General features: G+C 42.4%; 1 protein-coding gene and 1 long non-coding RNA gene across 4 annotated transcripts in view; one reads left to right on the top strand and one right to left on the bottom strand.

Annotated features, from left to right (window-relative positions):
* The window catches only part of Dnm3 (dynamin 3), a 450337-nt gene extending 435216 nt beyond the window's left edge, over positions 1-15121 (top strand). For 2 of the 3 annotated variants that reach the window (XM_046430282.2, XM_046430281.2), the window contains one exon: positions 6068-10811. In XM_046430282.2, coding sequence (XP_046286238.1) covers positions 6068-6137 — 70 coding nt within the window. In that variant the 3' untranslated portion in view covers positions 6138-10811. Of the gene's footprint in view, positions 1-6067; positions 10812-14995 lie in introns of those variants that run through there. The other variant, XM_046430283.2, reaches the window with a different exon arrangement.
* On the bottom strand, positions 8636-19636 carry LOC124083552 (uncharacterized). The gene is made up of 2 exons (XR_006848798.2): positions 18488-19636; positions 8636-14210 (listed from the first exon to the last, which is right to left on the bottom strand). It is a non-coding gene; the product is annotated as an uncharacterized LOC124083552 (long non-coding RNA).
* Between the last annotated feature and the right edge of the window lie 1722 nt (positions 19637-21358).

The following is a 21358-nucleotide window of genomic DNA, read 5'->3' as shown; positions in this document are numbered from 1 at the left end:
GGGCTGTGTTGGTTCCCCTACCTTTGAGGGAAATCCAGGTCAGGTATTTAGGAGGATGTGAAGGGTGACAAGGCAAAGCATATTCTGATTTAATATTCCATGAATTGATTCATATTTTCCCAATGACATACAATATAACATCAGAGGTGCATTCTCACAAAGGAAAGAAATTTCAGCTCTAATATGCAGCAAGAATCATATTAGAGAATTCCTTAAATCCTTTAAATGGACTCCAAGTCTTACACTCTTTCCATCATCTACTGCAAAATATTCTAGGACAGTATTGGCTTAGAAGGCATTACTTAAGCCCCAAAAGGCCAAAACTCTGCTGGATGGCATCCTGTGTATTTTTGATAATATATTATTTTCCATATGAAGAAAATCATGACTGTCAGCATTTTTCTAAATTTAACCTCATGCCTCTAAGTAAAAGCTATTTACTTAGCTCAATAAATAATAGATGCTCAAAATAAGAAGCAAAGTGCAAACACAGTGCTGAAATTTAAAACACTGTCCCCTGATCAGGTCTCCAGGAGGAGACCTTCCAAAGAGGAGGGAGTGGTTGAGGGCCACAGTTGCCTTTCAGTCTCACCAGAGGTGAGCTCCGGCCTGGCTGAGCCATGGTCCATTCCCTCACACTCATGCACTGACCTGCAGACTGGGAGGGGTCGCAGAAAGTGCTGGGGGAGACCAGAGTGTGAGGTGCAGCCTCAGTCCACCTATAGTCCACTCAGAATCCTGCTCAGATGGTGAGATATCCATGCTTGCCCCCAACTTTGAAAACAGCACAAGGACTAAATAATTCACAAGAATCATGGAGAAATGAGGCATCTCAATTCCTGAAATTCAAGAAACTTTTACTTGTTTGTTTGTTTTCAAAGAAACTCCAGGTGTAGCCAAAAGAAAGAGGTGCCTTACTCCTAGTGGTTCAGTAGACAAGTCTTCATTACCGATTGGAGCAAGTTGGTAACAGATTCTAGGACCTGTGTAGAAACCTGGGATGTACGACTGCCATGATCCTAGATGTAATTGAATCTAAATTTTTGACACAGTTGTATTTTAGAGCTTTGAGTATATTTGATAAGCAGAACTTGTAGCATAAAAGAAACCTGTGTGTCATTTTTTATACAAATAACTATCCTCGTGGGCAGACATCTCTGGAAGTGTCGACCTTTGTGTACCTTTTTTGAATTTTTTTTTTCAGGGGAGTCACCTAATTAGATTGGGTTTCAAACATACCCTCCCAAAGGTGAGAACTGGAATGCACAGTTAGACATGTTTGCTGTCTGTACCGTTTCCATAAACCACAGTGGTTCTCAAAACAGGACCAGCAGCTCAGCATCATGGGTAACTTGTTAGAAATGTCCCACCCCTTAGCAACTCTGGGTAGAACCTAGCAACCTGGTTCTAAGAAGCCCTCCAGGGACTCCCCAAGCCAGGGGCACTTTGAGAACCACTGCCTAGACCATACCAGTAGAGGGGCATGAGAGGACGAATCCTGGCCTGTGGGTCATGAGATCTGGGTAGGCCGCAGTCTGCAGAAAGACGAGCCATTTTGGAAATCCAGGTTGTGCAACCTGGAATGCAGAAGCCAGACACCAAACACACAGCAGTCCCAGCCTGGCCCCAGGCCAAGACACCACAGGCGTTGCCCTGTAGAAGTTTCCCTGGCCTGACTGGCCACACGGCATGAGCACTCCAGGCCAGCTAACCCAAAGAAGGGCAGGGGGAATTTCATTTCTTCTATTCTTAAAAGACGATAAAATGAGAGAAGAAGGCAACTGATGATTTTTTTCCTCTTATCAGTGAAGCCATTTTTTCTGCCCACAATGCCACCCACCCTGCGTGAGCATTTGACTTTCTTACAAAATTTGCCATTGTCAAAAGTACTATAAAAGATCCATCCCTGCAGCTACAAAAAGCAACTCCCAGTATTACATCTTCCCTTTGATTTGGAAGCAGAAATATGGCTCTTCTATCGTAACCATAAACCACCCACACACACCACAGTGTTTCAATAAATACTAAATGATACAAGATGCTCCACTTTAATATAATGGGTTTCTTAACGAAGCCATCACTAAACAAAGCAACTGAGGAAAATTGGGTACAAAACAAATGACTTTGCTTTGCCCGAAACAAACTGTCTTCTGAGGTGAATGTCTTTGGAAACTCTTTAAATGGTTAAGAGCTGGACCAATGAAATGAACTTGAATATGAACCTTAATTGTCTTTCTAGTGTTGCAGTTGGCAAGCACCTTGGCTTATCAAGGCAATTCACCCTGAATTGCTTCTCTTGAGTTGCTTTCTAGTAGACTTTTACACATAGATCACTGTTTTTATTGTCTCAGAAATAAAATAATGCTCGTTTCTTCCAGAAGGCTGAGTTGGGGGCTCTTTAGAATTTTTAATTACTAAGTACATATGTGGGTTCTTTAACCTGAAACTGGGCATATTTCAAAGACATCTTCATCATTTTGAGAGAACAGTATGGAAATTGTGTCTTATTCTTCCAATCTTTAGTTCACTGACGGCTATCAAAGCCTTTTTCAACACAAAGCCTAGGGATACCCTTGAAGAGAATTTCCTCATTTATTTTGGGGAAAAAAGATACAATGATTCAAGGACCATGCTGAGTTCTGGGTAATGAACAAAACCAACAGCAGACCAGGCACAACCAGGAGTGTGTGTTCTCCTGCGCCTTCTTCCTTACGCAGCTGCTGCTGCTGTTGGCCTTTTATCCCATCAGCATGGCCAAGGACGGATGAAGGCTAATGAGAATGTGCTGTGCCATCAGAGCACGGAGTTCCCCCATTCTCCATCCCACCATTGAACCCTCCCCTTCAATTCTCATCGTTTAATTTCCAGTCTCTTGCACTCATTGTAGACCCACGTTCCCTTACAACTTCCAACTTGGATAAGCAGCATTCAAAATCCTGTTTGCCCTTGTCCTAACAACATTCTATTTCTGAGCTTCTTTGGAGTACACTCTCAGGCCATGGATTACAGAACTTTCCCCATCATTCCATTCTTGAAATGTGGTACTAGTGTAAAACCCCTTGCGCGTTTGTCTTATTCCACCCATCTGCCACTCTGGATAGATCCTGAGCTCCTTAAAACCATACAGCAGGGTGCAATCCTCACAGCACATGCTCATCATGAAGTCATTCCTGCAATATGTAGCTAGGAATCCCATGGCATATCACCCAGCTGGGTTCCCTGCATCTCAGGTGAGAAAACTGAGGCCTAGAGATGTTTTGTGGGTTCCTGACTGCACAATTTGCCAACTGGAGTTAGAATCCACATCCTCTGACTTCTGGCCCAGGACTTTTGCTGTGTAAACATATTGCCTCCAACTTAAGCCACTGACCATGGCCTCAGCCACATGTTATCCCCGGCCTCATCGGGCCTGCTCGCCTTGACCTGGCCTCTATCCTACCCTGGATAAACGTCTTCATTAGGCACCTCTCCGTCTTTTATTTGTCCACTATTCAACAAATATTTATCTGCTGTCCTATAACCACATTGTACTAAATGCTGAATATACATAATAAATGCAACACAGGTGTCTCTTCTCAAGGGACTTTAACCTCTGGGGGAGCACAGGCAATGATCTATTAAACATACGATCACAGAGCTAAATGCTATGAAATTCACAGACACTATGAAGTGATGGGTGGTGGGGAGGAGGGGAATCACAGGCTAGTCTGGAAGGACAGAAGAATGACATTCAAGCCAAAAAAAAGGACCAAAAGAGGACCCATGAGCATCCATTCATCTAGTTACCACCCTTGGTCTAGGCTGTCTCATTCCCATAAAACAATGTCCAGTTTACCACACCATTCTGTGACCTGCCTCTTGCTAATTTCTAGCCTGAGATCTATTTTTTTTCCAAATGAAATTGTCTATTAATTTCATTACTATCTGGTAGAGTTTCCCTGCTTCAAGTTTAAATTGTGGCCAACTGTCTACCCCCATGACTGCTTAATCACTACAAATGTTATCTCCAGAGGTTACCTGGTTACTTTTCAAACTCCCCAAGGGCAGGGAGTCCTATCATTTGGTATCTATGCAAACACCCACTGAAGAATTGAGCAAATACGTTATAAGTAATATTTCCAAGAGTCTCAGCCCTACACACCACTTTGCTTTTTTCTTCCACATTTATGACTTACTAATACCTTTGGGTCGTGGTGAGACCAATGAGCATCATGAGCACTCATGAGTTATGCCTCACTTCCAGAAGTAGCTGTCATTTATTCTGTTGTCAAACATTCACTGAATGATAAACAGTGAGCCAAATGCTGCAGGAACTTGACAATGACTAAGATGCAGCCCCTTTGTCACCAGGGAGGGCAAACAGATAACCCTAATCAGAATTCCAGGTGATGGGGAGTAACTGAGACATGTTGAGCTCCCACAGAAGCAACTGTACCGGGACAGAGCAGGCTTCACAAGGGGAGTCTTGAGTCTCTGGTTTTCTCACACTACACAGCTTCAGATTCAGGACACAAGTTAGGGAAATTTGGCCACTTTAAACAAAAGTGATCAGTATACTAGCAAAAGAGCAGGTGGTTTTGCATGGCGATAACTAAAAAGGAAGTTGTGAGACGATTTTTCCCAGTTGCCAAAACCTCTCAGGTGGTCACGGTCGCCTTTGTGCAGGAAGAGGACTTTTTTGAATACTAAATTAAACAACTAGTAGTGACCTAAGTAGGTTTTACTGTGCCTGTAAAGTATCCCTAAGCACTCTTTTAAAAAATTGAGCATCTGTTTAATAAAGAAAAACTGTCTATTTAAGGATATTAAATTGGAACATGCCTTCACAGAAAAGGTTTATTTTAAAGCATCTTAGACATTCTTCAGAGATGGGAGGTAAAAGGAACCCCATTGATACCTCTGAGACTGTGACCAAGCAGTCGGCGTTCTCACCACTGATCATCAATCTCTCTTCTGGTTTGATTTTTTTCCTTGGCCATCTAGTTTTATTTTATAGCTGTGTGATTATGGGGGAGGGGCGCCTAACCGGGATGCAAGTCAACTTGGGCCACAGCAGTGACAGCGCCAGTTCCAACCACTGGACAGCAGGGAGCGGATTCTTAAACTTTAAAATTTCATAAATATTTGCCTGAGTGTTCTAACTTCACTTCTCCATATCCGAGGAGGGACAGAAAAACAAGGACAGCACTTTAACTCCAGAAAGGGTCTTTGGAAAAATCAGGAAGAAAGGTTTCGATTTGTAGAATTTGTTGAATTGTGGGAGTGGGTAATAAAACCCACTCCCAGTGTTCTTCATATGAACGTTCTCCATATGCACACATGATGCACTAAGCAAAGAGATAAAGGAGTTCAGAGAACAAATAACATTACTTAGTGATGCTGAGAGTTTCAAGTACAATAATATCCAATTACCTGGGGGGTGTCCACTCAGCTATCAGAAACCCCGCTGCCATCACTAATAACAAAACCTTTGGGACCCCAAACAAGAACCAGAGCTCCTGCAGTTTACTCAGGCAGTCACGCTGAGCCTGTTAAAGCTTGTAGAGAACTCTAAAAGCCTCCATATTCTGATTTTCTAGTGCCCTGCAAATTAGAAGCACAATATAGAACGGGTTAGAGAAAGCTACTGCTACAGGCCATGAGAAGGGGGAACTAACATCCTGACAGAGCTATAGAGGAAGGAAAATTCCACACACATTGTCTGAGACTCAGGTCCTGTCGGTTCCTGGAGCAGGCACAGCCCAGCACAGTTCACGCCACACGATCTTTCCGCTCTTTGCCGAGAGACGTTTGCTGTGTTTCAGATGGTTTCATGTTTTTTCATTAGTATTGGAAGGAATGACTTTGGTTTTGAGAAAGATTTGCATAATAAAAAAAAAATACCTGATTGTCACTGATAGCTGCTGGATGTTCGAAAGGCGGCAATGTTGAGGTCATTACTGATTGCTGCCACTCCTGCTGGCCGGTACTGCATGAGCATGTGCATGATGGCTCTCTTTTGGTGTCCTTGGGTACAACTCTCAGCTCTTCGACTTGTTTCTTCACCTGTCTCTTTCTCTCTTTCTAGCCGGAGACCACCCCCATCGCCAACTCGCCCCACTATAATCCGTCCACTAGAATCCTCCCTGTTAGACTAAATGAAGTGTCTGGCATGGCAATTAATCACTAACGATTACGTGAAAGCAACATATTTGATAGCTGTTGCAGCAAATCATGAGTATCGCATGTGTGGACATCAGTAGGCAAGTAACCAGTTTTACTAATGCATTCATCACTCACCTTCGTTGCTCAAGGTATGTCAAACCTTTGGGGTTTGACCCTCCATAACTGCTACCTGCAGAGGCTTTGTATGTTGTACTGACCCAGGTAGGTTGTGTGTGGCAGTCCTCTACTTTGGGTATCATTTACCTTGCCTGGCATACATTTGCGATGGCTTCAGACAAGTTTTGCAGGCCATCTACCAGGTAGCACATTAAGTATAATTCTTAATGGAAATGAGATAGTGTGCTTAGAACTAAGCCATACATATTTCTTTTCCCACATCCCATGTAGGATGGCAGAAATTCTGTTGTATATTATCATTGCTATCACCTACCCTATAGTTAGCTCCTCTTTCTTTCTTTATTTCATAAGACTGTAGGATTCCTTAAGAAGAAAACTTTTCCAGAAGCACAAATTAGTTTGCAAAGGAAAAGTCTGCTCTGTTTAGTCTAGAGAGCTTCACCTGGTGCCCACGTGTTTTGCTTCACACTTGAAGCATGTGCAACAGTGAATCAAAGCCTGTTTGGGATAATCAGTTAATAGATTTAGCTAGTTTCGGAATTCAAGGAAGAAGCAAATAATCGCATCTCAAAAAACATCTGGAAAATATAATTTCTTTGTTCGCTTTATTCACCTTCTCCTAGAAGGTTACAGTGGAAGCTGACATGGAAAATGTTCAGTTTTTCCAGTAGATCTAATTTTTGGCATGGCTAACTATACTTTGACATGAACTCCAGTTTATTCTTGTTACTTTGGTTGGAGCAAAAATTTTCTTTCCATGCTAATTTGCAATTCCCCTACATTATTTACATATTAATGATCATGTAAGAATACCTTTAAATCAGGCTTAGTGTCCTGTCCATTCTAGGCTTTCTTAATAAACCTTGAGGCTTTCTGTGAGATAGTCACGATGGAAAGAAAAGTTGGCGAGAGAGGCCAAGGTGTGAAGTAGAGCTCACCCTTTTACAGGTGAACCTCAGGGTCCCCGTCCAAACCACTCCAGAAAAATGGAATTGAAACATCGAGATCCAAGGCAAATTTGCAATTTCTAAAATTTACAAGAACAGCTTAGCTGGGAGGTTAATAGTTCAGTCTTGAGGCTCAGTTTTGAACTACCTACAACCAGATGATTAACATGTAGGAATCAGCCAGAAGCCAGTTGGAATTTTGTCTGCTAACTGTTCCCCAGACAGCAGAGCAAGTATTCACTGACTCGCAGCGTCCCATGACATTATTTCATATTCTACGGAAGTAAATCAGGTTGTACTAACTGAAATGTCTCCCTTTGAAAGCAGTGGACATGATTTGTATGTTAACTTAACTTTAATTTCCTGTGTAGTTTATACCCAAAGCAGATACCCATAAAGTATGAAGTAAAGATGTTTAACCATTATTAAAAAGAGGACTTGCCAAGTTGAATGGCATTATGTTGATTGTATTCTAAAGGGTTACAGCTAGCAAAAGTTAAAGAATACGAGGTTTACCAAAAGGACATTTCAACTTTTAAAATTACAAGTGAGTATAGAGAGCACATCAACACCCTTCATCCCCTCGTATTTTATTTTTTCTGCGAATGGAACCAACATGCAAGATACAGAGAGTATTTTAAAAATAGTGTCCCAGATAAGTGGGAAAATGTTAAGTAAATAGACATGGTAAAATAATCCGCAGTGAGATCTTTTCATAAAACACCCTCTTTTTAGGATTCCCTTTGCTTCTTCCTTTGAATTCTATAAAATAGGCAGCTAACGAATCATATACTTCAGGGTTTGGCTTTCTGCTAAATGTGGTTTTGCATTTTGCTGTATTTCAAAAATTTCCTTCTGTTAAGAGGAAAATATTGTGGGCAACCACAGCCACTGGTGTGTTCTCAGATCAGCACAAACTATGTCAAAGGAAGTGGGGGATTTTTTTTCCAGGTCTCCTTCCACTGATCGTAGACAGTCATGAACAATGGCATTTGTCATCTTTGGCTTTTGCTTTTAGATTATAGTACCACATTCACACTGTCTCGGTTGCCTCCCTCTGTGGGTGCATTTGTATCCTTTTTCACTCCTACATTATGTCTAATAGAATCCAGTCCCCCTGGAATTTCAGCAGTCACATTGGAAAATATTTTCAGTTGGCTGCGTCCTGCTAGGAGATGCCAATGGGAAGGACTCTGCAGCGTGCATGGTGATAGGTGCAGCATACGCATCAGGCCTTAAGATGGGACTGTAGTTCAAGGAGCCGAGTATCCCCGTTCCATTTCTAATCTGCTGTGTAACTTCTTACTGACGGCTCTGAGGCTGTCGACAAGATAATGTAGCTCCATCTTGTCTAGCATTATCTTAAAAATCACTGTTTTTAGGATTAAAAACATGAACTGTGTATGTTTATTTCATAAGTACATCTAGTTTTATTGTCACGTGCTAAATCTTGCATGCACATTGACCATTTGGAATAACCATTTACTCAATTGTGGACAGATTATTAAGATAGTATTGATTTAGACCAGGTATATTACATTTCCAAAAATCATCTACGAATAATACCCTTCTGAATATTGCTTTTAGCTGTGTTTCATAACATAAAAGAGCAGTAGGGTCGATTTATTAGCAAATTTGCTATTTGTTCAGATGCAAAGTCATTCTACCCCCAAACATAAGGAAACCAGTTCCTGTGATATAATTATAAGCCTTCTGGATTTAGAATTTAAAAGTAGTCACACAGATTGACTTATGACTATTTAGTATAGACTGTAGCCATAATTCTTAAATATGAAATGGGACCTAACACCAGTTTGTGATAAATGTTAATGTTTCTGTGTACAAACACATTTTCTATGCATGTGTCTCTACATATACAATATATGCAGAGTAAATTTCTGTGAGTACATGTATTTTGTGTCCCCTTGAATAAGTAGATTTAAAAGCACTCGTCAAAGTGCCACAAGCATGAAAGTGATTGTTCTGTGTGTTGTACATATGTGCATACGTACGGGTGTAAATATCTATATCCACGTGCTCAGTATGTGTGCGTAGGAATATATTTTTTAAATTGTGCTAATCCAAGAGGTGTTTGGGGGATCTGCCATTACATGGGGTGACACTAGTTTGCTGTCTGCCTAATCTCCTGACTGCGGATTGCATTTATTCTGAGAGGCCCAGAGCTCACAGTAAGGCAGACAACAAGTCCAGGCAGGTATACAAAAACCCACAGCACTGCTGTCAAAGAAGAAATGACCTTAAACCATGTAGTTTGATAAGTAGGATCTGGAAACCTTCCTTTTAGATCTCTAGGTAAAATTACAAGTTAATTCCAGATTGCTGAGCTGAATCTTAAAAAGTAAAGTTATGCTATACAGTTGTTTTCTTATACACTAAGTATTAAAAAAAAACAGATATTCAGCAACATAATAAAAGTCGTGGATTTCTCTAAGTAAAATTTGCAAAAAATGGGGGGAGAAGTTACTTAATTCCTTGGAAGTAGGTTCTCTACTTTTCCAGGTAAACATCTTACCTTTGGCAAATGGTGTAATTATTTAAAATTGACTGGAATCTCCTTACGATTAAGAATGAAGTCTAAAAAGTAGGTCTCTCAGCTGAATTCACTGAAAGAAAATAATAGACGAGTCTCGTGCCCTGAGTTTTGTATTGTTCCACTGAGAGGATTGCCAGCTGTGAGCTCAGCTTGGTGGGAATGAGGCGGGTGACTTTAGAGAAGCAACAGATAGTTCACCAGATCACCCAGTCCTTTCCAAAGAGCTCAAACATTCTCCTGGATGATCTTAGTCCTCTGTCTAGCTGGTATGCTTACAATTATGTGGTGCTCTGCGTGTGAAACTTTAAGACTATTTTTGAAGTGCGCTAGATATGCCTTGCACTCTGTGTGTGTGTGTGTGTGTGTGTATGTATGCGCGCGCGTGTGCTTGTGGATATGTGCAAGAATATACATGAGGGAGCAAGAGTGGAAATGCAAGGAGGAGCCCCTTATTGTCTTCAGACCTGTCCACACTGGTGTGTTGGTGAGACTTCACTCTGGTGGAGGATTCATACATGACTCAGCTCAAGGTGTCGATTTCTGTTTAATCTTTACCCTTAAATTCCTTCAACTTTGCTCATTATGTAATGTTTGTAAAATTAGGACCCAAATTACCCTGCCCTCTTGCATTGACTGCTGCCAGTCTGTAAGAATTATTTCTCCCAACCAGAAATCCTACCCCTGTTAACTTGATTTGCATTTTATTTCACGTGTACAGCCTTTGTTGTGCTTATCTATGTTCATTCTCTCTCCCTTTTCTGAATCAAATTCCTCTTTTTGTTTTTTTTTACAAAGTATACAAAAACAAATCGATTCTTTTCTGTTGATTCTTTAATTAACATGAGCCAGAGTACTTTCCACTGTCGTCTTGGCACTTTCAGGATTTCTTACTGCTGATATATGGACTCTGAATGGAATTTTTGAAGCAAATTTCTAAAGTCTGTGTCATTCCTGAAGGTCACATGTACCTATTGTGAAAATGTGAAGCTGTATTTCTGAACCTGAAATAAATTATAACATTTGAAGGATCTCTTCTTTCCTAATTCTTGTATATCTTTGAATCCTTGTACCTTTGAGTAACGCCTGAGACTGTTAACAACTTATAGCTGTTTTGCTCCAATTGGTCCAGAATTATCAAAGTGGAGAATAGCAACATTTTTCTTTTTGGTCATTAATTTGGGAAAAGAGGAGATTTTTAAATAGAACAGTTTGGACAAATAAAAGGCAGAAGAGTGGGAGATATTTTTCCTCTAATTTGCAGAAATTGTTGGAATAGATTGAAGAAATTGTCAAAAAACTTGAGACAGCCAGAGGGTTTGATGTGACTTTTAACAAGAAGCACCCTGACAGTTTGCCACTGAAAAGGAAGCATCATGTGTAAAATACAGGAGGGTAGAAGGGGGAATGATGCTCTGGCTAAATGTTAGGTCAACACAAGGCATTTCCTGCAGCAAATAATGAGCTCCTAGACCAACAGTTGGCCTCAGTTACTGCTCAGTGGGTGGGGGTGGGGGGGACACTGACCTTCTGGTTTCCCTGGTGCTGAGACCTTTATGAGTGGTTCACACAGCCCCAAATGCAGAAGACAAGGGACAGGCAGAAAGAACTGTAGGTTTATCTTCTCTCCACTATCAGGATGTGCTGTCTGTGAAGAGAGGAGTTGGACTGGTCAGGTGTGAGCACACGTGACCTTGTTGTGATGTCCTCATCTATGTCCATGGTGTTTCCATGATGGAGCTCCCCTACTTCAGAGGCAGTTTCACCTGGAAGAGGGGTTCCAAGGAGAGCCAGACTGCACACTTGTGTTTCCACTGCATGAATCCAAAGGATGTTAATAACGTATTCAGAATAGTTTCTAAGGAAACCTACCCAAAGCTTAGAACCTTATTTGGCAAAATTCCACTTGGTTTTTAAAAACAGTTCTGGCATCAGTATAAATCTCTGCTTGATTTGTATTCAAGATTCTGGTTTTTCTGTGGGAATCCTTACATTTCACGTTGAGAACAGTATCTGACCTCATCCCCTGCTCCCCATACTCCAGCACACCTAGAATTTTGGCTTTTTGGATCTGTTCTTTCACTAGGGAGTTTAATAATTGGAACACATGTAAGAGATAGCAGCTGAAACTACAACCTTCATCCAAAGTTTCCCAAAGTTCATTCCCTGAGATTTTTAAAGTTTTATATACTCACCCACCAACAGAGCTCTTGGTCAAATATGCTCTGGGAGACAATGACTAAAAATTAAATTGATTTTTACTGGAAGGAAAAAAAAATCAGAGCCCATTGTGAATCTCCAAGAAAGGAGTAGTGTCTTCATGTTTCTCATCTAATCATAGAAGCTTTATTCAAGCACAGCTCAGAGAAGTAGTGTTCTGAGGCACATGCACTCTGCTTCTGTGTCTTTAGGCAAGAGAAAAAGTCATTAGGTGTGACTGTCCCAGTATGGATGGTCAGCAACAAAAAGCTGAGTGACAAAATCAAGTATAAGGGCCTCAAGAGTTTTCAACTGAGGACAGTCCTCTTGGAGCTCTGGTGCCTCTTCACAGTCATGTCTGAGTCCCCAGGAGGCAGGTCCCATGGGATCAGGAAACTTGGAAACAGACTAGAGACACATGCAACAAGCCTTAATGAGCCTCGCAAAGAGTTCAGACTGTTTCTGACTTACCCACCATGTTCTGCAAAAGAGCTACGTTAAATTAATCACGGTACCTTCATGAGATTATTGTGACGACAGATCCAACTTGATTTCAGGTCCGAGATCATCAGAGAAGGAAGGAGAAGAATACCTGTTGCTTTGCCTTTCTTTCCTCATCTTCCCCAACCTTCAGACTCATGCACTTTTCTGAGATATGAAATTTCCTAAATTAGGGGCCATCGGAGCAAGCAGAGAATGGTTTATGAGATTTTTCATAGAAAGCTTTTTCTAGGAATCTTGCCAGAAGAAGTGTCACCATCAGACTAATTCACAGCATTGAGATATATCCGAGAGAATAATGGATAATTTGTCATTTTGAGTAAAAATTGACTCAAATATAAATTATGCCCATGATCCATATACAGATTCTCCTTGAGGCTTTGGCCAAACAGTTCTGTGGAAGTTATTTTTCAGGATGCTGAAGAAAATATAACTTGAAATTATAATCTTGATTAGACAGATTTGCTTATATGGCAAATCCTAGTCTACTGGTTAGCCGATCAGTACCGCCATTTAGTACTCCCACCTCCATGCTGCTGAGCCGGGGCTGGGGGTGGGGATGGCGGAACAACAACATGAAAGCATGAGGCACCTTCTTAGCTCTACATGTACGAAATTTCAAATATGTTCAGAAATTTCAAATATGAATTCAAATAATGTGTAAGGGATTCTGGAAAAGAAACAGCAAAAACCCAAACTGCCCAGGTCCAGGATACAACTGACTCCGACCCATCAAGTTTGTCAGCCTTGACAACACTTGGCAGAGAGGAAAGCTAGATGCACGTGAAGGTGGAAACAACCGTGCCCAGGGCCTGAGGGTCACTCTGATATTTGCAGCAAATGCTCTAGCTGTTGGTGAAATGCACTTCAAGTCCCAAAGTTTCTGATCCTATTTCTGCACTGCAACACCAGCCTAGCTGCCCAGCGAGCATCCTGGCCCTTGTTCCCAGATGCCCCTTCATCACCGTGGACTTGCTGTCAGCCTTAATGGCTCACCTCCCCACCCTGCTGAGGTCATTAAACTGTTCTGAAGCCCCTTCAGAGCTCAAAAATAGTTTCTGTTTGCTGGGCAGGTGATAAATCTCATTGAGCCTGACAGAAATTCAATTACACTTTCTTCATGAAAGAACCAGGGATACCCATTCCCTGGGTCTCACCAGCCAAAGGCTTGCAGACCCCCCACAGTTGAAAGGTTAGTGCTAATAACAAGCTCTTCATCATTTAAATGGATGGAGGTCTCAGTGTAACCAGCTTAAATTGGACCAACAAAAAAGATTGGCCTTGGACTTTATCACTGCTCAGAAATAGCCTGTTCAGTTTGACTCTATTAACAGAAGGTTTAAAAAAAAAAAGTGTTTTTTGTTTGTTTGTTTGTTTTGGTTTTGCTTTTTGTAGACTGTATTGCTTCACTTCCTGGCGTTTTGTAAACTGAGGTGGAAGCATGTTGCACAGGGATGAGCAGCCACAGCAAAGTCCAGAGTGGGGTACAGATAGCTCACAGTCCTCTGGCTTGCTGTAATGTTGAGTTCATCACCGACGCCGTTAGAGATGGTCTAAAATGCAGACTTCTGCTGGAAGCCAGTGGGAAAGCTTTACTTGGCCTGCTCTTTGTCTACAACAGAGCTGTTCAATGAAGGCGTCTCCGTAGCTTCAGTCACTGCAAATCATCCTCCTGGCAAACAGGCTGAGGTTCAAGATGAAGCACAACTCTGACTTCACAATCCCTGGGCCTGATGAGATGCAGGTCAGGTTAAGAATGTGGAGAAATATCCAGAAAACCAGCTTTACCCTGACCCACTTGAGAATAAATCAGAATATGAGCTGCATCTAACTCTCAGCAGGAAATTCTACAAAATCCTGTGGTCATCAAGGACCAGCCCGGGCCTACTTAGTGTCCTGAGGCCCGATTCTGAGCTATCACATGTCAGGACTCTTCACCTGCAGCAAACTCTTGTTTCTAAATAAATCCTTTTCTGTGAGATTAACCCCTGACACCTTCTGCACTGTAATTTCATAATTCACTTGATTTCCTGAAACCTTGCTATTTCCCTCACTTTAGAAAAAATTTCACCTGCCATATTTCTATATCAAGTGCCTCTGCCCCTGTGGAGAGTTCACAATATCCACTTAAGTCTTTGGAAATAGAGTCACAAAATCAGGACCGGGAAACAAATGTACGAGTTATACAGGTATTTAGCCCAGGTACTCTTCTTAGCTCTCCTACATATAATTGCATGATTTGTAGTTCTCTGATGCAAAATAATAGGATTTCCGAGCAGGCTCAATGGCTGGCACCTCGCATGCTGCTGTATCGGGGAGAGTTCTGGGAACTGCTAATTTGGCCACTTGGTGTTCTTACATGTCCCTGCATGTCTGCCTGTTTTTTGTCTGATTTGCATTTGGCTTTTGTGGGATATTTTTGCATGCTATTATTTTATTTCATAATTTAAACATTGTTTTCTCCCTCTGTATCTGTGTTTTCTTTTTGTTATTTGCTTTGTTTTGTTTTCACTAGGCGACCCCCTCCTGCCGTTCCTGGACGACCATCCTAATCCCCATCATTCATCTCCTTTTGTTTCCAACAACATGTCCATCCATGGTATTTAAAAACCTTTTGTTTGCACTATATGTCATATGTACATAAAAGCTTTTATTTTTGATCCATGTCTATAATTAAAAAATTTTATTCTATATAAAAAAATGAAAAGTGTTCTGTTTCATTTTCTAAAGAAGACTCAAATTAGAATATGTCTCAACAAAAAACAGGTAAGGTGAAAAACTGCATAATTTGATATCTTAAGGAACATAATATTTACATTGTTGGAGCATTGTGATTTAAGATGCTCCTTGCCAGGCAACAATAATCATCTTCAACTGAAATGCCCACTCAACACAAAGAGTGAAAGAATGAAGGAAAATTCTAGATGCCTAGAGAAATGAGACTGAATGATTTTAGTTGCCTCCAGGAATCCCATTATTCTTACTACACCAAAAATATTTTTTATTGGTATTATTTTTTCTAAACACTCTTAGAGGAGGAGATAAAATATGGAAGATCATGTGAGAAACTCAAGGCCTGAAACATACAACCCCACAAATTCTTTCTGGCAAATTTGGGGGTAAAGAAACCACATCAGGAAGGAAATCTGGCCACCTCGGGAGGCTTTGCCATGTCAGAAAAGATCTAGAAAATGGATCTACACAAGTGAGAGGGAAGAGAACACTTTTATGTCTCAGTCCTCAAATGATAATCCAACATTGGAATTTTAGGCCATTAAAGCGTCCCAAAGATTTGTCCAAATAAAACGTTTACTATTAAGACAACACAGTCCAACCTGCCAGTTATGTAGCAGCCATCTCAAGGGTTTTTAGTTTAAATCAGAATTTTCTGTTTGAAGATTTATGTGGCCCAGATTAGAATTTAAAAGTAGCCTTTCTTGAATTAAATCACTTTTGACATAAGAGAGTCAAAAAGTAGGTCATCCCTGGCATTGCCTTTATGTGGACCTCAAGAGCCCGGGCAAGAAAGGCAGGAGGAGAGGTGGGCAGGACCTGCCAGCTGGAAAATGGAGACCCCTCACTAACTGGGCTCTTGCTCTGGACCATGAAAATATAATTTTATGAGAACTGAATTCTCTACTCAAAATGCAAAACCAGTTTCTCAGGCTAAAGGTTTCCCATCACATGTTACCTCCTATCTACTGTATCCCAGGCTCAGTGGTGACCAGGTAGAGCCAGGGCCAAAGTTCAAAGGGTCCAAAGCAAGGCATTCAGCTGACCACAGGTGTACCTGGAGGCATGGCATGCTGTCCCTTGCCTGCCCCCACCCCAGTCCAGGCCTTTGGTTTTCAGTCAGCATTCTTACTGGAAGACACCCCACCAGACATGTGGCATTCACCCCAACACAAGGTATTCCTAGGCTAGTTTCTACCACCTCCCCACTCAAAAACAGGTTGGTAGGGGGAAGGGCTTTTTCCCAATTCATCCTTTTTAAGTGTTTGGTACTTTTACACTTTGTCTAAAACTTGGACTTATTTTTCTACAGTGTTGCCCAGTTCAGATGTCTTGACAGTTAAGTTGACCTAATGGACAAGGAGAAAAATCCAGTCAGAGCAGAACAAAATGACGATCTCCCTCAGCCTCCCTTCCTCTCATTTTATAGGCAAGAATAGAAAGGGGGCAATCAGGGGAGGGAGCAGCCTGCGGTACAGTTAACCGTGCTAAGGATTGTCGATATGTATGTACTGTCAATAGTGTCCCCGTGTTTCATAGCAGGCCCTTCTCCAACAAGGGACTTTCTGTCCCTGTCTCCTCCTCCACCCTCTGTATTTGATAGAAAACTGGAAAGGTACTGCATTCCTCAGAGTTGATCAGAACTCTGGTCATGAAGAACCCAACTATTATATCTTTAATAAATAAATAATATTCTGTAAGTATTGTCACTCCTGAATTCTCAGAATGCCCTAGACATCAGGAATACCAAAGAAGTTACAAGATAAAAGTAGCTTATAAAATGGCTTAAGAAGTAATTATAGCTGAGTGCTATGATCTTTCTGGGAAGACAGCTATTGAGTTCTAGAACTATATGACCTGCTTGCCCTAACAGGTTCATGTTCCAGAACATGGTGATTGTGACTTCTGATGAAGAAAGAAATCTGGAACTCATTTCAGCCAATCAAAGACCAAATTTCCCATCCCTAATAGAGTATGTAATGCAAGACTCTAAATCCACAGGTGTTGGTTCAGAAAAAGGCATAATGGTATTGAAACTGTGAAGTGGTCTGCCAACTTACTTTGGCTCCTAACCAAGAGGCTTTGGATTCAAGAAGGTGACTCTAGAGCCATCTTCAACTGGCAGCAGGGAGGGGAGCTGGTGTTCCCCATTCCACAGCTGGAAAAACCCAGAATCAAGGAGATGGAAAAGAAAAAACTAAAGGTAGGAAAACCACAATATCCAATCCTTCCCTCATGGGGCCTCCCTGGTAAGTAAACATCTATGAGCCTTGGGGACCGCTGTTCATCAAGGGGGTTTCAACAGACATCCTAGAACCTGGAAGCCAGAGGAGGTAAGGAAGTACCTGTGCTTATTACAGGCGAGCAGACTTCAATGGGTGGGAGCAAAATGATCTTTGTCCTGTGGTTTGAAGAACAGCTGTACTTGCCAACATTTGGCCTATAACTCAACATTGGCCTAACTCACATAGATATTGGATTCTTTAGTCCGGTTTCCTGAGATTCTGAAGTAAACCTTCCCAACTGTGGGGGGGGGGGGGAAATATATATATATATATGAATGAAACTCACAGAAACTTAAGATTGCTGGAAAAGAAAATAGTTTCTGTAGTTCTTTTATCACAGGAATCTGTATCTGAGTGAATCCACTGAACTATCTACGTTAACCGCTGTGTGCCCGTTGGAGGGCCCGGCCCCCTACATATCATAGTATAGGCCTTTTTGTCATATTACGGTCACACGTTAAGATATCAGGCCAGGTGTCAGGCGGGTTACCGGATGAGTCAAGATGACAAACTGCTTCTTCCACACTCAGTTCTTAATCACATTTCAGGGTACTTTACATCAGGCCTGATTTTCAGCCCTGTTCACATGTTCAGTGAAACCCATGAACATGTGTCACAAGACAAAGGAAAGAGCACCTTCACAAACCCCAGAGGCGGAAGACACGCAAGGGCCCTCCACAGGGTGACTAAGGAGGCACTGATGCAGGTTCTGCCCCTCAAAACAGCAGCTGAAGGAGTAGCATCTGGAAGCTGGTGTAACACTACTGAGCCCCCCGGTCCAGGCTCGAGGGGCTCCACTTTCTCCTCCAGCATATTTCAGAAGGCAGTGGAGAGCACGTGGGGGCCAGGGGACAGTTGCTTTTGCCTGCCTTTTCCCTTTTAAAGACAAAAACGCTCTCAGCTACATACTCAAAAGCTTCCTCAGGCCTAAGAGATCTGTACATGTGGCAATTTAAAAACAGCAGGAGGCCTGTTGTGTTCTTACTTACCAGAGTCCAAATGTGACTTGGGCACAGACCCATCCTGGAATGAATGGCGAGCAGTGAGCCTGCCGAGCTTGGGAAAGAAAGCAGAGCCTCTAAGCCAGCTTTTTAAGGGGCCCATGGGACCATTGTTCCCTTCAACCCCAGCACTGCTGAAATCAATTTGTTCCATCATCCTACCAGCATTATGGTCAAAGAACTGTAGGGCTAGTCTGTTCAGGGCAGAAGGCCATGGGCTGATCCTGGGGGCCTGGGAACCTCAGTGCCAGTTGGTGCCATTTGCTTTTCTAGCCCCTTCCTGCATGACCCTACAGGCATGAGGAGGCACAACCCAAGAGGGTTGTGGGCCCTTGGGCCGCAGTGCTGGCAGCTGGGTGGCTTCTCAGTTCCTCCACCAGCCGACATAGCAATACACCTGGAAGGGAATGGCACTGGGTTTGCTGGCAGTTGTTGCTGTTTCCCAAGGTAAACAAACCAACATGCATGGTTGCTGGGAATTGTGAGAGAAACACAAAGCCCAAGTGTTGGCTGGGTCTAAAGCAGCACCCTGACAGGTGCCCCTGCACTGGCCTCGCCCTGCACTGAGTGCTCTGAGCCCTCCCACTGGCTAAAGGAGTGGGCTCCTCAGGCCCCCTTCCACAGGGTCTTGGTTAAACCCTGGTTAAGTTCACATCACTTAGTGAGAACTGGGGGCTTTCCAGAACACCAGAGAGACACTGCCTGCTGTGGGAAGTTGGCACATTATCTCCAAAGAGCCCCTGTGAAAACACACACCACCCAGAGAAGAGCACACACTCCTGTTAGTGCACCATCAAGACGTGGTCCTGATGATGTGAGGGCTGAAGGAGCCCTCACTCCCAGACCACATCTCTTTTCAAGGTGAAAAGGAGGCTCCCCAAACTCACTCCCACTCCCACCAGTCTGCCGTGAACTCTGGAACTTACATCAGCAGTCTTCCTCCCAGTCTGAACGAGCTCCTCACACCTCTCTGCTCAGCCCATCTCCCCTCCTCGTCATTCTCACCTGATTCCTTGCCTCCACTTCCACTGAGATGATTGAAGCAATCAGAAAGGAACTTCAGAGTCCCATGCCTCATCTACCCTCTTATCCCACCTGCACCCACACCCTCCATCCTCCATTGCCCCATGGATGGCCATCCCTGCCTGTCCACCATCTTCCTGCGCCACTAGATCCCACCTCCCGCTTGGGCCTCTTGGGCTCCCCTTCTCACACACCACCATTACCCGCTCCGTGTCCCCGTTTCCATCTGCAGAAGCAGGCTGCCGGTTCTGACCTTCACTTTCCCTTTCATTTTCTCTACTATATCCCAGTTTCCCTTGAAACAAAACTTCCAGAAAGCTGCCTGTACTTGCTGCTCCAATTCCTCTCTGTTCTCTCTCAAACACACTCCAGTAGGTCATTCCCACCACTGCACCATGACCTGCTCTTTTCAAGGACACCAGTAACCTCCTCCTTTAAAACCCAACCGTCAGTTCTCAGTTATTTCCCAAACCAAAATTCATCAAGAATTTCAATCATCTTACTGAATATCATTCTAAAAAGGAATACCAATAATGTCCACAAGATGGTACTGTCGCAGACCTGCTTCCCTGAACTCAGTGAGCTTGAAATGTGTATAATTGTGTAACTGATGCCCTCTGCTGACTTTGCTTTTCTTGTCCTGGAGACTGGCTGGTAAAGTGTGAATGATGGCTTCATGTGCATCCTTGCATGTGCTCCTTGTGAATCTCTAAATTAAGAACAGGCACTGTGTGACAGGAAAGAGCTAAAAAAGACAGCAGGCACCTTCATGCACCCCACTGAGGAACTACTCTTGAAACTGGTTAAAATTTGGGGAACTTTCAGCTAATATGGATGCAGTTGCACAGGTCTGAGTCCCTTCTGTTCCATCACCAGTGCTGCTGGGTCTGTGAAAGCAATCTAAGTGACCTCTGGGAAACCACCCATTTTTATCCCGAAATATTCATCTATTTAAAAAAAAAAAAAATCAGAAAAAGAATTTGAGATGACACCGCTGAAGAAACTAGTTCCAAATCCTGTTCGATTCATTTTTGAGAAATCTTAGGTTAAGAAAAATAGAAACATTTATTCTTAGGATAACACCTCCCTGATGAAAATTCTGAATTGAAATGAATTTCCAGCCAAAAGGGGCCAGTACAGGAACTACCTCAGGAAGAACCAGCTCTTCTGTGGGCACCTGATGAACTTTGCTTCTGGCCTCTGCCCAGTTCCCCTGCACATCAACTTAGTAACAATAACACAGGCAGAGCACGCCTTACACAAAATGCTTGGGACTAGAAGCATTTGGGGTTCTGATATTTTCACATTTTGGAATATTTACATAAGATCTTGGCATGGGAGCCAAGTCTAACCATGAAATTAGTCTCACATATACCTTATACACATAGTTAGGCAATTTCATACATTTTAAAATAATTTTGTGCAACAGTTTCATGGTATAGGATTTTCCACCAGGGCATAACGTTGGTACTCAAAACATTTCAGACTTTGGAGCATTTTGGATTTCTGGACTAGGGATGCTCAAGCTGCAACTAACACTAACATAGTATTTGTGTTAGGCATTCTTCAAAACACTTTGTATAGCTTCATCACTTCTAGAGATCTTTCATTCACATTTTACAACTGAAAACTGAGACACACAACAATTACATAATGAATCCAATATCTGATCCCTCACTACTTCCTTGGACAAGCTGTACTGATCCCCACTGCCTGCAACACAGCGCTCAGATGACTAACTATTCACAGACCCTCAATCACTATTCAAGCTTCCCACGCTTTTCCCCAAAGCTCCCCACCACCATTCTCTGACCCTAAACACCCATAACTCTCCAT

This window comes from Marmota monax, unplaced genomic scaffold (assembly GCF_021218885.2).
Source record: "Marmota monax isolate L192 unplaced genomic scaffold, Marmota_monax_Labrador192_F-V1.1 WCK01_AAM20220418_F8-fsc00055, whole genome shotgun sequence".
NCBI classification, from domain to species: domain Eukaryota; kingdom Metazoa; phylum Chordata; class Mammalia; order Rodentia; family Sciuridae; genus Marmota; species Marmota monax.
The sequence above is the reverse complement of the archived record's forward strand: the minus strand, read 5'-3'. Positions and strand labels throughout refer to the sequence as shown.